The sequence below is a fragment of the Arvicanthis niloticus genome, chromosome 12 (genome assembly GCF_011762505.2).
Source record: "Arvicanthis niloticus isolate mArvNil1 chromosome 12, mArvNil1.pat.X, whole genome shotgun sequence".
NCBI lineage: Eukaryota > Metazoa > Chordata > Mammalia > Rodentia > Muridae > Arvicanthis > Arvicanthis niloticus.
In genome coordinates, this window is record NC_047669.1 from 49,083,227 (window position 1) to 49,104,312 (window position 21,086).

Consider the following 21,086-nt stretch of genomic DNA (forward strand, 5'->3'; position numbering starts at 1 on the left):
CTGTGATATCATTTAGTATAATCTTTTTGATATATAATTTCCCCTCAAAAATCATTTTTAATTTCTTTAGTGTAGTCCCTCTGTAAGCACATTCAACTGTACTTGCTTTTTTCACATCTGAAAAATATATTGCTCAAATTCTGGAAGAATGAAATAAATGATTTTGATTACCAAGAGCTTTCTTCTCTTAGAAAAGACTAATTGTACTTCAAATCTATAATGAGAAATATGTCATCTAAAGACACTATTTTTTAGATAACATTTAATATTGAGTCACATTAATAAATTTTTTTCAAGATATCTCTTGGTTACTAATCAAAGTGTCCAAGATATTTAAAGATGTAGTCATGTCAATAATAATAAATTTACTGTGAGGCAATCAATTCTGAGTTCTCTCAAAATATTCAGATGCTGATGTAGTATAGCTCTCTTTTCAGTACTGTCAATACTTGCTAGAACTTTTATTTTCTATATTAGCCTTATTTACACTCTTTCTATAATGCCAAGTTCATTCACTGCTGTGACTTAGGTATGAAATAATCCCCTAGGCTGGGTCTTCAACTAGGGCATTGTTTATGGAGTTGATGAACACTTTAGCAAGTGGGGTTGGGTTGGAAGAAGCAGGCCTTTTGGGGTCTGCTTTTGAAGGGCTTCTTGTAGGTTGGCCTTTCATATCTGTCCCTCTACTTCCTGTTGTGGTGAGAGTGTACACTGCCCCATCACATGCTCTGGCCCCAGTGACATTCTCTTTAACTTTATACTCCAAGCAACAGAGTCAACTCTAGTCCAAGTAACAGAGCCATATGACCATGGACTGAAACCCCATTGTAGACATTCTTCATAAAAATCGTACCCTTTGTATGTCTGCCAAAATGACGAAAATACAACATACTATTCATATATAGAAATCATCGGAATTAAAATATTTTTAGGCTGATGTTTATGTGGGCATTGTGTGTGTTTATACTTTCCATCTCATAAAATGTCAATGTATCTCTGTGTGAAATTTGTATTCAATATGAACATAGTTACTTCAACATCTTTAGCAGAATTTCCCAAAGCCTAGCCTGTGCCTCAGACTACCTTATCGAGGGTACATGGCATGTCCGTTACAGAGATGGGAGATCTACATGTAACTATAGAAAACGTCACTGATTTCTGTCAGTAGCTGGGAATAACTGCTAGTTCTTGATGAGTAAATGGAAATAAAGGGATAGATGATGTCGCTCATGCTTGTCTTCTATGTTTTAATAATGTATATTAGTAGGTATTATTAAAAACCTTCCCATTGCATATGTCAGGAAGACTTAAAATAGTTCTACTGTTTATTTCAAAAACATGTTCAGTGGAATTTAAACTCAACTTACAGCATATGTGTTGTCATATTTCACCTCCTATGCTTTCCTAAGTGTCAACTTAAACATTGCATTGCTTTAAAAACTGGTTCCATTTGTGTGTGTGTGTGCCTGTGTGTGCACGTGCATAATGTGTATGTGTGGGCTCATATGCCATTGCATGTATGTATGTTGAGGGCAGAGGACAACTTTGTAGAGTTAGTTCTCTCCTTTGACCTTTACATGGGTTCCAGGTACAGAACTCACATCATCAAGCTGAGTGGACAGCACCTTGACCACTGAGCCACCTCATAGGCTTCTAAGTATGTCATTTCTTAAAATTATCTAGTATGCATTTCCCTAACATCATCCTACTTTGAATATTATTTAAGAAGTTAGCAAAATGGAAAACATCTCATACCTAAAACTTTTTTTATACTAGAAACAGAAAGACACCTATTTTTTATTGCCACTTCATTACTTTGAGAAGCGCTTTTTCAAAGTTCTTGATTCTTGCTCAAAGATCTCATTTATTGAAGATGTCAAACAAAGTTTCTGTTTTTGCCTTCTCCCCACTCTGCACGTCACAACCAGGTTTCTCTTTGCGCACAGATAGTATTTGAGTAAGAAAGACAGTTCGGGTTGACAAAGCAATACTCCTGGGAAAAAAAAACTATTAACATGTATAAATGGATTTCCTCACCGTATAAATACTAGCCGGCACCCTCCGCGTGCCTCAGAGCTGTCCTGATGTATATATGCAAGTGGGAGAAGTGAATCAGCCCTTTGATACAGTAATATAATAAAAGTGAACTGGCAAGCAGCGGGTCTTAGTTTTCTACTTTCTTGTGGGAATGAGTTGCCAAACTTTCACTTCGGCTGATACCTTTATACCTCTGAATTCTGACGCTTCTTCTGCTCTGAGAATGCACCACAGTGCCGCCGAGTGTCTCCCAGCCTCCAACCACGCCACCAACGTGATGTCCACAGGTACTGACCTCCATGGCTGGGCCTACAGCTTTCAGAATGGATGCGATGAATCTTGTTAGTGAATAATCTCTTTGTTCCATTTCCCTCTTTTAGTTTGCTTTAGTTAAATATTAAGGATGTTGTAGAAGTCCCGTTACCTAAGAATTATAAAAAATTAATTATGGAAATCACTTATCTCTTTATTGGTTTTACTTTACAACTCAGAAGAACTATTTTCTGCATAAGCATATAGTGAGCAAATTTTCCACTCTGAAAATGATATTAGAAATGTTTATGGATAGAGATCAAAATGAAATATTCTAAAATAGTTTAAAGTTAACTCAGTACTACTACTTATATTAAAATGTATTTCATCTTTGAAATATATTTGTTCCTTTCTGTAAACAACCAAAAACCTTATAAAAATTAACTGAAAAATTTCCAACCCCAAAGAGAGCTTTAATGAATAAAATAATTAAATGCTTTATTGAAATTACCTTTTAATAAATGCATAGTATTAACTGTAGCAAGCAAAGCAATAGCATATCTAGAGCTGAGAGAGTTAAACTTTTTCAAGGTTGAGCTCTAGGAATAACTTTTTAAATTTGTCTTTATTTAACATTCCAAGAATGAAAATTAAACTGGAGATCAAAACACATTGTGTAGGCACAAGCAAATACATGCGTGTTGCAAATACATTTGTACTTTATGCAATAACAATTGGTCTCGAGTCAATTTACAGATGGCCAGAGACTTGGACTAAATTTCTTCTACAAAAAAACCAATCTGTATTCCCTTTTCATTTGTTTCAAGTGTTTTGCATCACATGTAGAAATGAAGTTTTATATTTGTAGAAAATACATTTGTATACTTAGTTAATATTATAATGTAAAACAATTAAACAACTTTTTATGATAATTAGGCAGTTTCATATGTGAAAATTTATTACCCATCCTTGGCTGGATCTTAAATAATTAGAAGGTTAGATACTTGGACTCGGGTAACATCACTTATCCACTAAAGGTTAGCATGGTTTAATTTAAAAGGTAATTTTGGGGGTATACTGAAACATATTAGATGGAAAAGACAATAACAAAGTAATTTAATTCTATAATTATTCTATAAATGATCATGTATAATATAAATAATTACAGTACAACCATACAGTTAAAATAATATATTTTATAAATCTGAGAATTAGAAAAATGATATTTTGTTTCTTTAATTGGATATAAAAATAAGTGATCAGTAGCAAAGTAAAACTTAAGATCAAAACAATGACATAGCTAGCTTTAAGTTTTATTGATTTACTCAAAAATACTTAACAATGAATTTAATAAATTAGCCTATATTTTATTGAACTTCCTAAAATCAAATATCAAGTAATTTTTATTAATTTTATAACTACAAAATAATCTATAAAAGCTCCTTTAAATTATTTTTAAGTAATTTATATCTTTCTATAAAATCATAGCTATTTACATATCTGATTAAGTAAAGAATTATAAATAGTTCTGTTAATGAAAGCCCTTGGGTATTAAATGTGGTTAAGATTTATTGAATTTTTAAAATGAATACCAAAATTGTTCTGTGTAAACATTACATGGTAAAATTATGTCATGTCTTTCAGTATCAGTTACAAACTGGAAATTTATGCAGATATTTACAAATAATTGTTATCTATATATTCAGACAAAATATATTTATTCCATGAATAAACATCATTAACCACTACACCATTTGTTAATATTCTCAAATACTCCTAATCATATTCTCTTATGTTATTTATTCAAAAACATTTGTTATTCTTATTATAATGACATATTTATAATATTGTTATATTATAATATCCTATATTATATTATCATATTATTCTATCTAGGGTAGAAGAGAAAAATGAGTAAGCAAGTATACACTGAAACTTTTTTGGTAGCTGTTTGGGTGAAAAACCTTGTTAAAATGTTGATTTATATTTAAAGCTTTTTATATGTTTTATAGTTCGTATCTTATTTCTAAATCACACTAATTTTAGGAATTATTAAGGAGATTATAAGATTCAGAAATAAAGGAAATTGTTTTTGGATTGACTCTATCATTAATATTGTTCTACCAATTGCGTGCATACAGAACACCTACAAGTCAATATCAACGTAATTGCACTAGACATTATCACGGGGTCCTCATGAAACCCTGAAAACAGCAGTATTTTTAGAGTTGTATCTAAACAATAAGATATTTGCCACTATCTCTTTAGTAAAAGAAATTTGTAAAGAAAATGAGCAAGTTTATCTGCTATGACAATTCAAGAGTCAATTTAGATATTCACTCTCCCAGAGACACGCTCCAGATTATATTGTGATACATATCACATCTGTGATGTTCAGACAACTTTTCAATGACTGTAGTATAATATCTACACTGAATGGAATCCACAAGAACTTGACAAATCCCAAAGAGCTGGGGTCCACCATTCTCTCACCTGTCTTCATGAGGTACTTGTAGTCACAACACAGATCACGCCACAGTCTAGAGTCTAGTTTGATGACTTAGGTTCTCTACACTTAAGACAACCCTCAACTAATTTTATTTGCTTATTCAAAAACTCACAGTGACAAAAAAAAGTACATGTTGGCATACAATTTAAAAATAGTGTAAATGTGTAATTTGGATATGAGTAGAATGTGTCTTGAATCCTCATACATTTTCTTACCAGTCCCGTCTATTTTGTCTTTGATCCAAACTCCTAAATGTTTCCACACGTATTTTTCGATGACAACGATGGGAAATACAGCGACAGGACTTCACTATTCTGTGCCTTCCTGTCATTATGGAAACCAGCCATCCACCTATGGAGTGATGGCAGGTAAGAAAAATTATCTTTGTATGTGGTATAATTGGGGAAAACAGTGTTGGGTTTCCTCGCCAAAGGGAACGGAGGGAAGACACAAAATTCTGATCTTTTGGCTTGAAAGTTGGTGGTAATCGGCCACTTTCAGGAGTGTCTCCACTTGATTTCCAATAAAGCATGAGGCTCTCAGAAACTCCAGGGTGTCCCAGATGGTCCTATTCTACACAGTTCTGCACTCCTGTCTTTCTGACCTTTGCACAAGCTTTGTATGGTTTTGTTATTGTTTGTTCTTTTTCTTTCATTTTTCAATTTTAATTGTGTTAAATTGCCAGTTGCCAGTTGTTACTGCCTTTGCGGGATTTCCTGCAGCAATATTCTACTGGCTAGTAGACCCATGTGGTTATTTACATTTAAAGGAAAGTTAATTAAAATTAGAACTTAAACTTCAGTTTCTCTGCTAAATCAGCTTTGATTCCCAGTGGCCGATACTCTCGTGTGTCTGGTGGCTATTCCATCAGTCACCAGTTTATAGAACATTGTCTTTGTCACTCTAATGTTTTCTGTGCATTTGTTCCATAAAGATAACTATAAGATACAAATGAAAGACTTAGCCAACATTCAGAGACACTAGCAATGTGTATTTCAGAATTTGGCCGTCTTTCTGGGTTTGCTTCTGAGGCTTGATTGAGGTAGGTGATGTGACACACATTTCAGGAGAAGTGTGCTACACCTCTTTCAAGCATAATTTTAATGCACTGGTGTTGTCTGTACAAATACATCCATAGACTGGCTTCCCCTGATTGGGAACACCTGTCCTATGAGTTCCACTCATGTCCAAATTCACTACTTAATGTCAGGGCATGGCTACTAAAAGTATTTTACTGAGTTAAACGAAGATGGATTGCTGTTCACAGATTTTTATGTGTTTGTTCTTAAGGAAACTAGTAATCTGTATTTGTTATTACAGCGGCAAAATAACTTTTATCAGGGAGAAGGCAAGACCAAGATCAAAGATGGGATGGAAAGAAAATCAAGAGACAGATAGGAGAAATTTTGGATAAAAGAGTCTAGTACAAAAGAAATCTTTTGAAATCGACTCGTTTTTTGTCCTGCAAGTAAAGAATTACACACAGAGAAACATAGAGTTATGCTTAGAACTTTGGAATAAAATGGAACAGATAATTTAATTCATTAATCTATAATTTCTCAGTAAAACATTAGTATTTTGAAATAAAACATTTCCTACTTTTTTGTCAAACACCATTCTCAGTAAACCAGCATCTTAACTATTTTTTTTTTTAAATTTTATGTTTGTGTGTATACTGTAGCTATCTTCAGACATACTAGAAGAGGGCATCGGATCCCATTACAGATGGTTGTGAGCCACCGTGTGGTTGCTGGGAATTGAACTCAGGACTGCTGGAAGAGCAGTCAGTGCTCTTAACCGCTGGGCCATCTCTCCAGCCCTTAACTATTGTTATGTATGTTGTTAAAATGAAGGCTAGTATTCTTTCTTTAAAAAATATATTATTTAAAATATTTTCCTATCAACCATTCTCAGAGGAGAAGGGGTGTGGGCACGTGGGGAGGAGAAGTTCTGGGAGGGGATGGGGGCTGATATTGGGGTATAAAGTAAATAAATAAATTAATTAATGAAAATGTTTTCACATAATAAATTTTGTTCATATTCTTTCCCTCTTTTTAAACTCTCCACCACCTCCCTATTAATCAACATTAAGGACTGGTGTTCTTAATGATTGCCTATAAATATTTTTTTTAAAAATATTCTTTTTTATTTTATTTGTATAGTTCTTTGTTTTCATGTATGTCTGTGCATCATTTGCATGCGTTGCTCACAAAGGCCAGGAAGGTCCCAGCTCCCCTGGGACTAGAGTTATAGACAGTTGTAAGCCATCCTGTGGATGCTGGGAATATGGAAGAGGCTGTCTGGTTCTCGGGAAGAGCAGGCAGCACTCTGAACCGCTGATCTGTCTCTCCAACCTGGGTTTACATTTTTAACATAGGAAATATCTAAAGCCAAGGCTTTGTCCCTTTCAAATTCATCCCTTATGTATAATTTAATTAATCGGTATTTCTAAACAAAAAGAACAACTTCCGCACTGATCATCAATATTTGCTATGAATGAGTAAAATATGTTCAAATAGCTTTCAGAGGTGGAAGTCGGATGCTTGCTTTAGCCTTCACGGAACCTCGAGGATCTAAATAAGAGGTAACAAGCATGTGGTCACAGGCCACTCTCTGCTGGAGGGAAGTTCTGTCACAGTGATTGCCAGGAATCCCTGCACACCTTCAGTTTCTATATTTCCTCAGAGAGGTAGCATTTGCTTTGACTTGAGTTAGCATAAAAATCAAACCAACCAACTACCTACCACCCCACATACTTACATGTACACACACACATATACACATGCACATAAAATGCACTCACACACATACACAAACATGAACACCCACATATACATACATACCCACACAGACTCACAGTCACAAACATACATACCAGCTAAAGAGCAGTGGCTAATGATGTCTTGCCCTAATTCCTTTGGGTACCATCTCCCTTGTACTCAATCAATGTGGTCCATGGTTATCTAGAGAGTTTATAGCTACCCTCAGAGTCCTATAAGGAAGCCCACATTAGCACTGGGGGCAACAGGCCAGTGTCCCATTAAGAGGTGGCTGACAGCACTCTGCACACCCTTTCCATTCTCTCCCCCCCCCCACTCCACCTCCACCTTAAATAGTCAAATGAAAAGGACTTGAGAAAGACTCTATCAGATCCAAAGTCTGGTTTATCGACATCATAAACGCAAGTGTCATACCAAGATTTAGAGGTATCATTGTAGCTTTCAAATTAAATTATATTTTGTCACTAAAATAAAATCTCACCATGGTGCAGAGAGACTGACTGTATTTGAATATTTCTGAGAGGGATGTCATTAAAATATTATATGCTTTATAATTTGTCAGCATGTCTGGTTCTTGACATGTGTTCGGTATTAGCATGCACTTCGTGGCAGATTAAATCTTAGACAATCTGAATTTCTTCTGCTTTCATTCCCAGGGAAGCTGCACAAATTGAGTCATAAAATACAGCCATTCAAAAATGAGAAAGAAAAGGCATTAAAAAAAAGACAATAGAAACCTAGCAGTATCATTTGGGTGTGGAAATGTTAGCCACTCTCTCAAAATCCACAAAAGCAACTTATGGGCAGATTTGGTGTCTTACAGTCTGTGAGAGGAAGCGGCCAAAATTGCTGTTTCAAAGGGCGTGGAATAGTTTTACTATGGCTATTATATTATATGATGCATTCATTTTAGGATTTTGTTAAAATAGCCCACTGGAAGGGACAAGATATAGAGATTTTTTTTTCCAGGTTGTTGTGGAAGATTTAAATCCTGAGATGAATTCCCTGTATCACAGTCTAGGCACCAGTAAGCTAAAAGGGAATTACTGGCTGGGCTGGAAACAGCAAAAAGCTGCACCATTAACTAATGAGACTGCTCTACCAGGTTCCAGGTGCAGTAGGTTTGTATCGGCTCAACGTTCTTCTTTTGCTCTCCTCGGATAGCTGTGTGGCCATTGACTTCTTCCTCTCTACTCCTGAGTATTTAGATATAATGCCATCAGTCTTCAGTACAAATCACAGGAGGAAATTATGAATGTTTTTCCTAATCTCTGCTTGAAAATACAAAATGAAGCAAACTGCTAGCAAAAATGAAATGAAATGAAATAAATAAAATAATGCTCAACATTCGGACTCCTGGTTCTTTGGGGTAGCTTCCGTTCTCAGTGTCTAAAGCAGTCTGGAGTTTAGGGAGCATGCGTGGAAGCTGTTCTGTCCGCCATCTCATGGAAACTAAGCACACCAGCTTCACGACAAAGAGCAAGGAACCAGCATGGGCATGTGACACAGAGGCATGCAGCTAAGCCTCCTTAGAAACGAAGGCAAGCCCTTGTTTTAAAAGTACATTTTGAGAGGAAAAATAAAGAAAAAGAAATCTGTTTGGGAGTGAAACAAAATCATAAAAATCTCTTCATTCATTCTTTTTGTTTTTTCCTTTAACTTTAAAAAAGATCTCTCCTTTCTCCCTCTCCTCTCTTCTCTGGCACTCTTCCTGTTCTTCTTTTCTGCTGTCTCGAGATGATAGGGTTGTCCAGGAAGGGTCGTTCTGAAGACGGCTGGCTCTTCCTCTGGAAAGGCCTTCTACCGGCACTGTGGTGCCTTTGCCTTCCAGGTAATTCAGAGCCCACTTCTACAAGGAGCTGGATTATAAGCACCCTCAGATTCTCTGCTTCAGCAACCCCACTGTACTTGTGGAGACAGTGGTTCTGGGTTGTGTGCAAACACGTGGGCACGGCGGTGTGCCAGTTAAATTTATTTTGTGACACAGACAATGGACAAGTTGTCTCTTACACAGTTTGCTCAGTCTTCAAAGAGAGGAACAAAGATAAATTCTGAACATATGATTAGCTTGTCACATGCATGTCAAAAAAAGTGGAAATATTTAAATAGTTGTTACAGTTACAGTGCAGACATGCATTGCTGCATGCTTCTGCTTTCATAGTTTGTTCTTTGAAGGTTGCAGGTCCTTAACCTGAGATGTTGTCAGCTAGCCACACGCAGGAGAGCAACTTGCTCTGTGGTGTGAAGGGCTGAGTCAGAATGTTTTAGAGCAACTTCTTTCTCTGTTCCCTATGCTTGATCTGAAAGATTCATCTGTCTTCTGCCATGTGCACCACACATGAAGACATACAGAACAGCTCAGAGAGGTCGAACCAGCATGCATCAGGCTCAGAGGTGACTCAGCATGCGTCGTGAAAACCTAAGGGAGTGTGGAGAGGGCTCCGGCATTGCCAAGCTTTGCACATATGTCCTTGTTCAGGCTAACTACCGTATTGCTTTAGCAGAGTTTTGAGAAATATTATTGAGATTTCTGCTGCGCAGGCTTACTGTCTTCTTCAGTAATCTGGGCTGGAAAGGATTTGAAAGAGTGTGTTATTTATACCGTCCCATCATTCCCCATGCTCCACAGAGAGTAGAAACCAAATTCTGTCTGAACTGTATTGGTAAATGCTACGATGAGTCGCTAAGAAAGACTAGTTCTATAAAAATGATGACCCTAAGGATATACTAATGATGAATACTTTATGTAATTTAAAAAATTCCATGTTTCACCTATTATATTTTTCAATCTTATTGTGGTTACTAAACCTAGGAACTTGGTATTTCTTGCTCTTTTTACATGGACTCCATTCAAATGCTATTTCTAGATGTTGCTTTCTGAGAAATTTTGTAATAAGTAAACTACTCTTGAATTGTCCTCGTGTGACACGCTGCTTGCATGCTTTCTAAATCATAATAGCTTTGACCCAAAGGGTTTGTTCAGAGGCAGCCAAATATGTTTAAATTTAGAAAATCTTCAAAAGAAAGTTGTTTGATTTACCTGAGTACAGAAGATTGGAGGATAAAGTAGCATTTGTTCCAAGTTAGTAAAACTCAGTTCTTGTGGCTTCTGTGTACTTAAGACAGCTTCTAATCTGAAGAAAAGTTACTAGTTGCTTTATTAGAGACTTCCTAAATTGTAACCAGTGGGGGAGATACACATCTTTTTCTTCCTGACTCATTTAGGTTTATATAGAAACTAGGATGAAATGGACAGACATGTCCTATGGAGAACTTATAGTACCTCATGACCGTGATAGGCATGAAGAATTGAAAATAATGGCCAGGGTGCTTCACCTTCAGATCATGGAGTATCATTTCTTATTAAAAGATATTCAGAAATCTATTTTACTGAATAATTTGTATTTCTAAAAGCGGAATATATATATATATATATATATAATATATATTATATATACATACATATTTGTTTGTTTGTTTGTTTGTTTGTTTGAGACAGAGTTTCTCTGTATAGCCTTTGCTGTCCTGGAACTCACTCGGTAGACCAGGCTGGCCTCAAACTCAGAAATCTGCCTGCCTCTGCCTCCCAAGTGCTGGAATTAAAGGCATGCGCCACCACTGCCCGGCAGCAGAATATATTTTTAGCAAGAATAATAGTTTCTCTCTTGGGGTAGAGGAATGGTTCAGTGGTTAATAGCATTTGCTCTTCTTGTAAAAGACCCAGGAGTGGTTCACAGAACTCTCAAGGTGGTTCACAACCATCTCTGACCCCAGTTCCAGGGGATCCGATGCTCTCTGCTGACCTCCACAGGCAGGTATTCATGTAGTAAACATACATACATGTGAGCAAGCCTACATACACAAAAATTAAATAAATCTAAAGAGAAAAAATAGTTCCTCTTAACCCTTTAGCAACCTGTATATGAGTTTATTTCATTTAATCTCTTAGAATTTACATGTTTAATTTTCATTAGAAAAAAATAATGTATTCTATTGGATAGAGATAATTTTTACTATTTCTTATATAAATAAGCTAATAACTTGCTGATTTACACTATGATTTATTATTAAATATATATATATTGTTGGAAGAATTACATATATTGTTACTAATTGCTTTAATTTATGGGTGAAGTTGTGGGTTATTGATATGTTTTAATATGTTTCTGATAATAAGTATTGTTTGTAATCTATGAAACTTGTTTTTAAGTATTTATTTATACTCATGAGACTGATCAATTACTTATATTTTTGTGATACATGATATTTATGAACAGAATTGAAATATCCAATAAATACATAGTAATTTGTCAATGAAGAAAAGGTGAAACAAAATATAAGGGAAATTTTCTGTTGTGCCCTCCTGACATTAAGATCCTGAGCTGAGGTAGAATCTAATTCACAAGTGAACACTGAAATTTGTAAAGTTTTCAGCATATTCCTATGTACTATGACATACTGCAATGAAGTTAAGGCAATACTGCAAACTCTATAGATAATTTTCTTTCAGGTCTAGAATTATCCCCGCTGTTGTATTTTATGTTTGCTTTTCTTTACCTCATTATGAAAAGAGAAAGTGATTTCATCATATCGTCAACTTTTTCAAAAAGCTTATCACAAGATTTTAGAAGAGCTTCTAAACTTACCTTTGTTTCTCTGACTCATTAAATTGGCTTAAAAAGAAGTTTTATCTGTCTTTATTATGTTTAAGAACCAGGCTCATTTTCTATTTGAACTTAAGCATTTACTATCAATCAAATACTATTTTTAATACTGTAAGATTAATTTCCCAGTTATAAAAAATTATCTGTATAGCAAACAGTCCAAATATGTATTGCCTTGCTAAAAGTACTTGTTAAGTTAAGACGACAGAGATCAGTGCAGGCTGTCTGGTTAGAGTCAGGTATCAGACTCTATCTTTTTACAAGAGATGGAATCTTACACTCAGTTATTTAAGATTTTCTCCTCCTTTGACATTAACTTTGGTTTTGTTCAGGTGGAAGGTAATCTCATTCTACCTACTCTGGCTTCTACTTTAGGAGACTGAGCATAAGGTAACTTGGAAAAGTTAAGACTGAATCAGTGTGGCATCACAAGTAATCGGAGCATCTGGGAGAATGAGGTATCAAAATTACCAAGCTCATGGGCAGCCTGGGAAGTACAATGTCCTGCCTTCAAATGCAAACTCAGAACAAAGGGATCTAACACAGTGTTGTTTGTATAGAGACAGACATAATTAATAACAATCCTTTCCTCTCTCTTTATCCACAGGCAGTTTAACCCCTTGTCTTTACAAGTTTCCAGACCACACCTTGAGTCATGGATTTCCTCCCCTGCATCAGCCTCTGCTGGCAGAGGACCCCACAGCCTCTGAATTTAAGCAAGAACTCAGGCGGAAAAGCAAATTGGTGGAAGAGCCAATAGACATGGACTCGCCAGAAATCCGAGAACTGGAGCAATTTGCCAACGAGTTTAAAGTGAGAAGAATTAAGTTAGGTACGCCTTTGTTAACCGTGACAGGTCCAACAACTTCATTTGCAAACCCTTACTCTAGTTACTGTGAAATATTTTATACTCTGCTTGAAAGCCCAAGTCATTTCTTATTCTCTGTCTCTCCAGTGCATTTAACCTCGTCCAGTTGGGAAAACTAAAACAAACAGCAAAACTCGTTAATTCCTTGTAAATTCTTAACAAAATAAAAGCATTGATTTTTAAGTTAATGTTACTTCCTAAAATGTAGCCTACCTCAGGATTACCTTTAAAGTGCTCCTTTTATTTAAAAGTCTATTTGACTTTTTGAAGAGATACTTAGTTCATATGATCAGAAATGATGAAATACTATAAATGACTGCTTGTTCTTAACCAGTGTTAGGTTCTCAGGTATCTTTCTAGAGATAGCTCACAGCTCTATAAGCAAGTGCATACATTCTTTTGTGCATACCTGTTTTGGAGAGCTTTTTTCAAGAGTTCACTTGGGGTGTATCTATTAACTACCACCTTATACTTGTAAATACACTAGTTTATTTAACTAGGTCTTTTCATCCTTTTAATGCCTTAGTAGTAAAAACGATGCCACATTTAGTAACTCTATAAATGCATTTCTGCATCTATATGAAACACGTGAATAGAAAACGTTGGTGGCAAATCGTTGAGTAAACACTGATGTATTTTAATAGATGCTGTCAAACCCATCTCTACTGGATTTTACCACCACAAATACCTCCTCTGTTTCCAGCACAGGGCAAATGATGAGACTGAAATAAGAGTAAACAAGTAAACTGAAGGATCAATGTGCGCTTAATCACGGGGATATTTTGAATCAGAAAAGACAGTGACACTGCAGTGTGATTTTACTGAAAATGTTAAATTTCATTTTAAATTATTGTTACCTGTTCCTGTTCGGTAATCATTTGTGTCTCCTTTTCTCTGAACTGCCTATTTGAAATCATTGTTTATTTCCTATTGAAAAGTATTTTAAAAATTGAATAACCACAACAATTAATTGTAGTTCAAATTCATGAAAAAATGCATTTTTAATGGATTGGAATGATAGCTCAATCCTCTGAACTTGTGGAATGAGCCATAGGTAATTTATAGTGACATTTACTGATGCATATTATACACCATCATATTATACATATAGGTATATAGCTTTAGGCCCTGAAATAATATGTACTGATGACACATTAAAAACAGCAGGAGACATCATTATCATACTTATTTTCAGTCATGTTTATGTTGCTATGGATGTTTAAAATTGTGTGTTGATGGCTTACTATACTTTATAGTCTAGAGATGTTTGTGGCAATTGATAAGGAGCTTTTGTTGGGACATAGATGTATTATGAAATAATACAGTAAATGTGTTTGGAGTTATGTATAAAATGGGGAACCATAGATAGCTTTTGTGAATGACGTGTTTTAAGGTGAAGTAAGCCTCAGTCTTAGTTTTATTTGGTGTAACAATGTATTGTTGAGATTTTCATTCTTATTTAAAACTATGTTTGATCTATCACTGTACATTTTTCATACTATAATTGATGGGTCAAACATTTTGAGCATGTATCATATTTGATAATCATAAACACTAAAGAATTTATAATTTCATTATAAAGTGTTATGACATGTTCATGTATCTGTTCAGTGCTATTATTATCATGTGCACGAGTGCCTTTTACTTTAAAAGTAATTTATTAACTAGAAGGTACATTTTTATGTACCTTGTAATTCTATTCTACATCTAAATAATTGTAAATTGTCAAAGGATAGAATTTTAAAGAGTAACTCACAAAGACCCAGTGTGTGTCTATTAATGGAGCCCCCCTCCGCTACACACACACACACACACACACACACACACACACACACACACTGATCTTCCTGGTGAAGCTGGAGCTAACTCTGTCTCTTACCCTTTCACAGGATACACCCAGACGAACGTGGGAGAAGCTCTGGCTGCAGTCCATGGCTCAGAATTCAGTCAAACAACCATCTGTCGATTTGAAAACTTGCAGCTCAGTTTCAAAAATGCTTGCAAACTAAAAGCAATTTTATCCAAGTGGCTGGAGGAAGCTGAGCAGGTTGGAGGTACTGAAGCAAATCTCCACAGCCTGTGCTGTGGTGTAGTCACAACCAACCTCTAGGGTTGGCAGAATGCACACTGAGGCAGGGAGTTTGAAGGCTTTTTAATCTCTTTGAAATGAAAAATAAATATCTTGATGCATAGGGGAGAAGTACAATGTCATGCAAGTGTAGAAGTAAATTCACAGAGGAAAGCACAAGCGACATGAGGACGCTCTCTAGATAACAAGGCCTTTATGATATCCTAGATCAATTTATGCTTATGTTTATCTAAAGCTAGATTAATGGCTTTTACAACCAGTTATTAGTGTTCACACAAGCCTGTTAAATAAAGGCTAGCAAACAAAAAAATCCTAGGTAAGCACACACACACACACACACACACACACACACACACAAAGAATAAGACTGGGACAATTTTACAATGAGTATTCTAACAGGAGGTGATGGTAGGATTTGTACAAAAATCACCTTTATGGCACTTACATTGATGTTGCTTTAATTCTTTCCGCGCTGTGGAACGTAACACAAAATGACCTACTTTAAAAACATTTGAGACAGAACGGCATAATAATTATAATTTGTATGATATCATTTGGAAAATTGAAACCAAAGAACGAAAGTTTGAAATTACTACCTATTATTCTCTCCTTTCTACGTTACAGCTTTGTACAACGAAAAAGCGGGAGCCAACGAAAGGAAGAGGAAACGGAGGACCACTATCAGGTACTGCTCTGTGAGCATACATTACTCGAGAAAAAAATCACGTTCACACTGTGTCAGTATTTAAGAATAATATAAGAGCAATGTAATTATAAGGTGAATGTAAGTAATTGAAAAAAGTTTTTAAAAACCAAATTTATGAGAAATGAAGATGGTGTTTTTAAACATTTGATGGTCAAATATGTGGGAGAATATGTAGTGTTAGATTCACTCTCTGGGCAGACATTTTGGTTAAAAACGGAAACCAAATAATTCACTGCTGTCCTTGGAGATACAAGTGCTTGCTGTGCTAGTGCAGTAACTACAAAAAAAAAAAAAAAAAAAAAAAAAAACAAAAAAAAAAACAAAACAAAACAAAAAAACAAACAAAAAAAACAAACAAAAAAAAACAAAAAAACAAAACAAAACAAAAAAACAAAGAGTCATCAAGTCATCAGTGTGTCTCGGTCTCAAGGTCTCCCGTGACCTCTTTCATTTCAAGCATGAAGCACAATTTTTAGTAATATTTTGGTTCTGGGAGCAAACAGTAAAACGTTTCATATAAGGTAGTTGTCAGTTACCCATTTCCTATATTGTTAATAATGGGGATGGCAGAGGCACGTGATGAGCAGGCAGAAGGAATTGTGTGCAGAAAGGTCCACAGTGTCTTTTCTTTGTCAAGAACTTGGTGCCCCCTTGTGGCATAAAGTGGAACAGGGAGAAACTGGGTTCCCTAGTTTGTGCGTATGATTTTGGTAAGGTTACCTAGAATAAGACATGTCTTTGTCCTATACATAGACATTTGATTTTCACTCGTGCTTTTAGAACCTATAAGTTATTTCTTCATGGTAATATTTAGAAAGTTAAACGTCATCTTATTCTTCCAAGAACTTCATTGAAAGAAATATAACTTTATCCCAATTCCTTCCGTCATGCTCCACACCCCTCTCCCCAGTATTGCAGCTAAGGATGCTTTGGAGAGACACTTTGGAGAGCACAGCAAGCCGTCCTCTCAGGAGATCATGCGGATGGCTGAGGAGCTGAATCTTGAGAAAGAAGTAGTAAGAGTATGGTTTTGCAACCGAAGGCAGAGAGAAAAACGGGTGAAAACGAGTCTCAATCAAAGCCTGTTCTCCATTTCCAAGGAGCATCTTGAGTGCAGATAAGACTTGCGCGTGAGAGCCACGTGTGGTAGTCATTCCATTCCTTTCTGATTTCAAGAAAAATCAGAAGTTACTCACTGGGTTTAACTTCAAAAACTAGATTGAATCAGTAACTCCTGAAGTTTTTTTTCACTTTTTTCTTTTCTTTTCTTTTTTGATCCAACGATTTAAAATAAGACATTTTTAAAAATTGTTTTCAGAATTCATAGCATTCATTTTAATCCTAAAACACTACCAGTAAACTTCTTCACAATACTCCTTCCAATTCTGCCCCTGCACCTAACACACACAGAAGTGGGGTAACTAGGAGAGAATCCAGAATGTATGTGAATATTTTAGTTTAAAATTTCCTTTTGTAATCCAATTTATTGCTTTTTAATTTTTAACCTCCATCCGCACCAGGCATGCAAGTGGTACACAACAATCATACACAGAAAATAAAAATATATCTATAAACAAAAGGAAAGCATATTGGTTTATATTCAGCATACCACTGGCACTATAATTTTTTTTTTTTTTGAGTAAGATTTGAAGGTCCAGAGGTGACTAGAGGTAACTAAGAATTTTATTAATTGCCTTCAGAAATAATCTTCAGTCAGAATCTATTGATATCTGAAATGAACACTTAGGATTTCTTCCCAGAGAAGTGTTTTTCAAAAGATTCATAGGAACATTTAGGTGATGTCTGGTCTGTATTCTTTCATGCACATTAGCTTTCTGATGCTCTGCTGTAAGTAGTGGGTTCGATCCTGAATGAAACTGAAATTCAAAAACCCAAACTACGCTTTCGGGACCCCTAACCTCTATCATGAATCTATGTGTGTGTGAGCTACAACAGGACAAGGCTACACAGCTTACCTGCTGTTATGTTTCCAGTGACTGAGAGAGCATACGCTTGCAGTAAGTATGCATAAATTATGCTAAAGGGATGGCTGGCATAGCGGACAACAGCTACAAATATAAAGGGCGCCAGCCAAGTTGAAAAATGGAACTCGTGTTTGAAGTCTCATTGTAGAAACTCATCTGAGGTTCCTTAGCAATGTGTCACTGTTGGTATGACTGGTCACATTTTGATTTATTAATAAAAGTTGGAAATATGGAAGATACTTATTGAATCTCTAAAAATGAACTGCTTTGCAATTTCTAAGTAAAAACAACCTATAAAGTGATGCAAATCTAAAATAGCAACCTTGGTACTTTTGAATGTCAATCACTGGCAATATTCATCTAATGTATTCTGTATATTGTGAGTTAAGATTAGATAGAATTTACCAGTTAAGAATATTAACTAAATAAATCACACTATCCAGTGTCTTATTTTTTTATATTGTCAAACAGCATGGAAGCTGGGCCTGATGACAGCAAGCTTGTCATCCCTGCTGCTCTCAAGATCATCCTGGATCATAAACTCAAAGTTTGCCTGACTACAAAGTTAACTCAACCCAGTGAGACTGTATCTCAAAATAAAGCCAGGCCCAAAGGCTAACCTCAGTTTAGTAACAGATACTTGCTAAACAAAATCTCCAAACCGAGGCACAGGCGCAACATCTAATATATGTTGGATACAATTCAAGAACTTCAAATGATTGTCTTTCATATGCAAGCATCTCTGGATAATTATTACTTTTTAAACTGCTTAAAACACACTATGGTAGTATCATCACATACATATATGCACTCATTCATACACAAAAATTCACATTGCATTTTGAAACCAGTAATAGAGGCAAAATTCAATGCAATATAAACTTAGACCAGTTGCGTTTTTTTTTTTTTTTTAATATTTCAAATACGGATCGGGTGGTGTGACAGCTGCATATGATTAAGCATAACTATGTGTCTATAATGCTATCTTTTCATGTGTAGACAACATTAGTAGACTCATTTGCATCAATGCATTTTGAGACTACTTTCTAGCTATATTTAATATTTTATTAGATTTTAACCTTTAAAACAGAGAGGCTTCGTGTCATATGGTGCCCTAAACTGCAAGTAGGAAATGATAAATTAGCAGTGACAATTTACTGTCACTACTCAGACTCTGGGTTATAAATATCAAAAGCAGACTTAAGCTACACAGACTTTCTATTTTATGTCCTGTGGGCTACACAGTCTATGCCTTCAGGAATCCAGTGGGGAAATCATTAAAATGGAAAGATATGTTCGTTGCTTATACTGACATTCAACATTACCTAGTAGAAGAGGCTGAAAACCATTCATACAATGTACCTTTCATCACTAATGATAGGAAGATTTCTGTGTGTGTATGAAGTATTGTGGGGAGCCGACAGAAGGCGGCTATCATCCTTGCAGCCATCTTGAGCCATATACCCTGACAAAAGATTTGATTACAGTAGCCTACAACAGCTGAGCACACTCTGATAACATCTTGCTTTAAATACCCAGGATCTTCCCTTGGGTGTGTGAGACTTAAAGCTGTGATTTAGAGCCAAGACTTAAGGGCATGACTTAGAGATCAGATTTAGAGACAAGGCCTAAGAGCATGACTTAAAGGCGTGACTTAGAGGTGTGGCTTAGACGTGAGACATATAAAAGGCAAGAGGCAGACAGAAGAGTTCAGTACAACTTGGAACTAGGAATTAGGTTAGAGAGTACAACTTAGAGTACAACTTGGAGTAGGAATTAGGCAATGAGGTAGAAGACACTTGGACTAGAGAACTCGGAAGAAGTTAGTTATTAGACATTAGGCACTTAGCACTTGGAAGAAGTAACTTGGAACTTGGAGGCACTAGGGACTAGGAACTAGGGACTAGGAACTCAAGACTTGGAATTTGGACTAGGAAAGAGAGACTGGAGAATAAACAGGATTGAATCACACTCTGCCTGGTCTCCATTCTTTGCATCCGTCCTCACTCTCTCTCTTGCTGAACCCTGACCCCCAGACTGGAGCAGCTTGGGGCAGTGCAGTCTCTAACAGTTTAGCCCCCAAGGCTTTTGGCAGTGCGGTCCCAACATTGGCAGAACAGTCTGAGACATTCTGGCCCCCAAACGTGAGGCAGCTCGGGCCACAACAAAGTATGTTCAGAGTTTAGGAGATAGAAGTGTGTGTCTTCAAGGTCCTGGAAAGAACTTTTTCATGAAGTATTTTCAGTTTAGGAGATGGAAGTGTGTGTCTTCAGGTTCCTGAAAGATAATAGGTGTGTATCAAGGCTTCATAACTCTTAGGCTTCCTTACCTTCTTTAAAAGGTTATAAGAACTATTCGAAGTCACCTTTTGGATTCAGCTTCTACGAAGACAAAATTGGAAAGTTAATCCTTTTGTAATAAGAAGAAAATCATAGGTCTTTATTCAGACCTGGACAAGCCTTCCTAAACAAAGGAGTATCTTAAGTCAGAGCAGTCTTAAATTAGGTGTACAGAAATCAGGCCGGAAATATGGACATTGTGCTGAGGGGTGGGGGGGTGGGGAGAGCATGCATCTGATCGAAGGCTGTTTCTAAGGGAATTCAAAGCAGAATCATAAAATATTATACATTACCGTGAAAGTCAAATATCATAAAGCCACAGACTTCCAGACTTTCTTCCCCTTTTATACAATCCAGTCTTGGGCTGCTTTAGTCCAGCTTCAGCCTACCTGGTACTCCCTCCAAGGATCAAGTACAGTCTGTAACACCTGCTCCCGTGGAGTCATTTTATGCTGTCTAATGTCAAGTGTCATCATGTATATTTGCATGTCCACACTAGATGACATTACGCTGGTACTCTCAATGAAATCCCCATCCCTAACCCAGAATAGACCTCCTTTCACAGAGACACTGCTGTATTAGTCGGCTTTCTGTCCACGGGCAAGCACATGTTGTTTGGCTATAAATATTACAGAAATCCAATTACCAAATAAAGGTTTAACCTCTAAAGATGATTATTTCTGTTATGTCCACCCAATAAAAATTACTAATTTCCTATACTTTAAGGGTCTAAACTGAACTCTTTTAATAAAAGAGAATGAAGGTACTGACAGGTTTACTATGACTGTAATGTGCCTTCCAAAACATTTATAAATGTAGTAAGTCAAAAAATTTTACTCCTAATGTTGTGTCCAAAG

General features: G+C 36.1%; 1 protein-coding gene across 2 annotated transcripts; it reads left to right on the plus strand.

Moving 5' to 3' along the window:
* The first annotated feature begins 2,129 nt into the window (after positions 1-2,129).
* On the plus strand, positions 2,130-17,053 carry Pou1f1 (POU class 1 homeobox 1). 2 transcript variants are annotated; one of them, XM_034515521.2, is made up of 6 exons: positions 2,130-2,324; positions 5,017-5,166; positions 12,850-13,074; positions 15,000-15,164; positions 15,824-15,884; positions 16,816-17,053. In XM_034515521.2, the coding sequence occupies exons 1-6, from the start codon at positions 2,189-2,191 to the stop codon at positions 17,024-17,026; spliced, it is 948 nt and encodes a 315-aa protein (XP_034371412.1). In that variant the 5' UTR covers positions 2,130-2,188; the 3' UTR covers positions 17,027-17,053. The 2 variants fall into 2 exon arrangements, with proteins under 2 accessions (XP_034371412.1, XP_034371411.1); XM_034515520.2 differs by having other exon boundaries at positions 5,095-5,166.
* Positions 17,054-21,086: the final 4,033 nt, after the last annotated feature.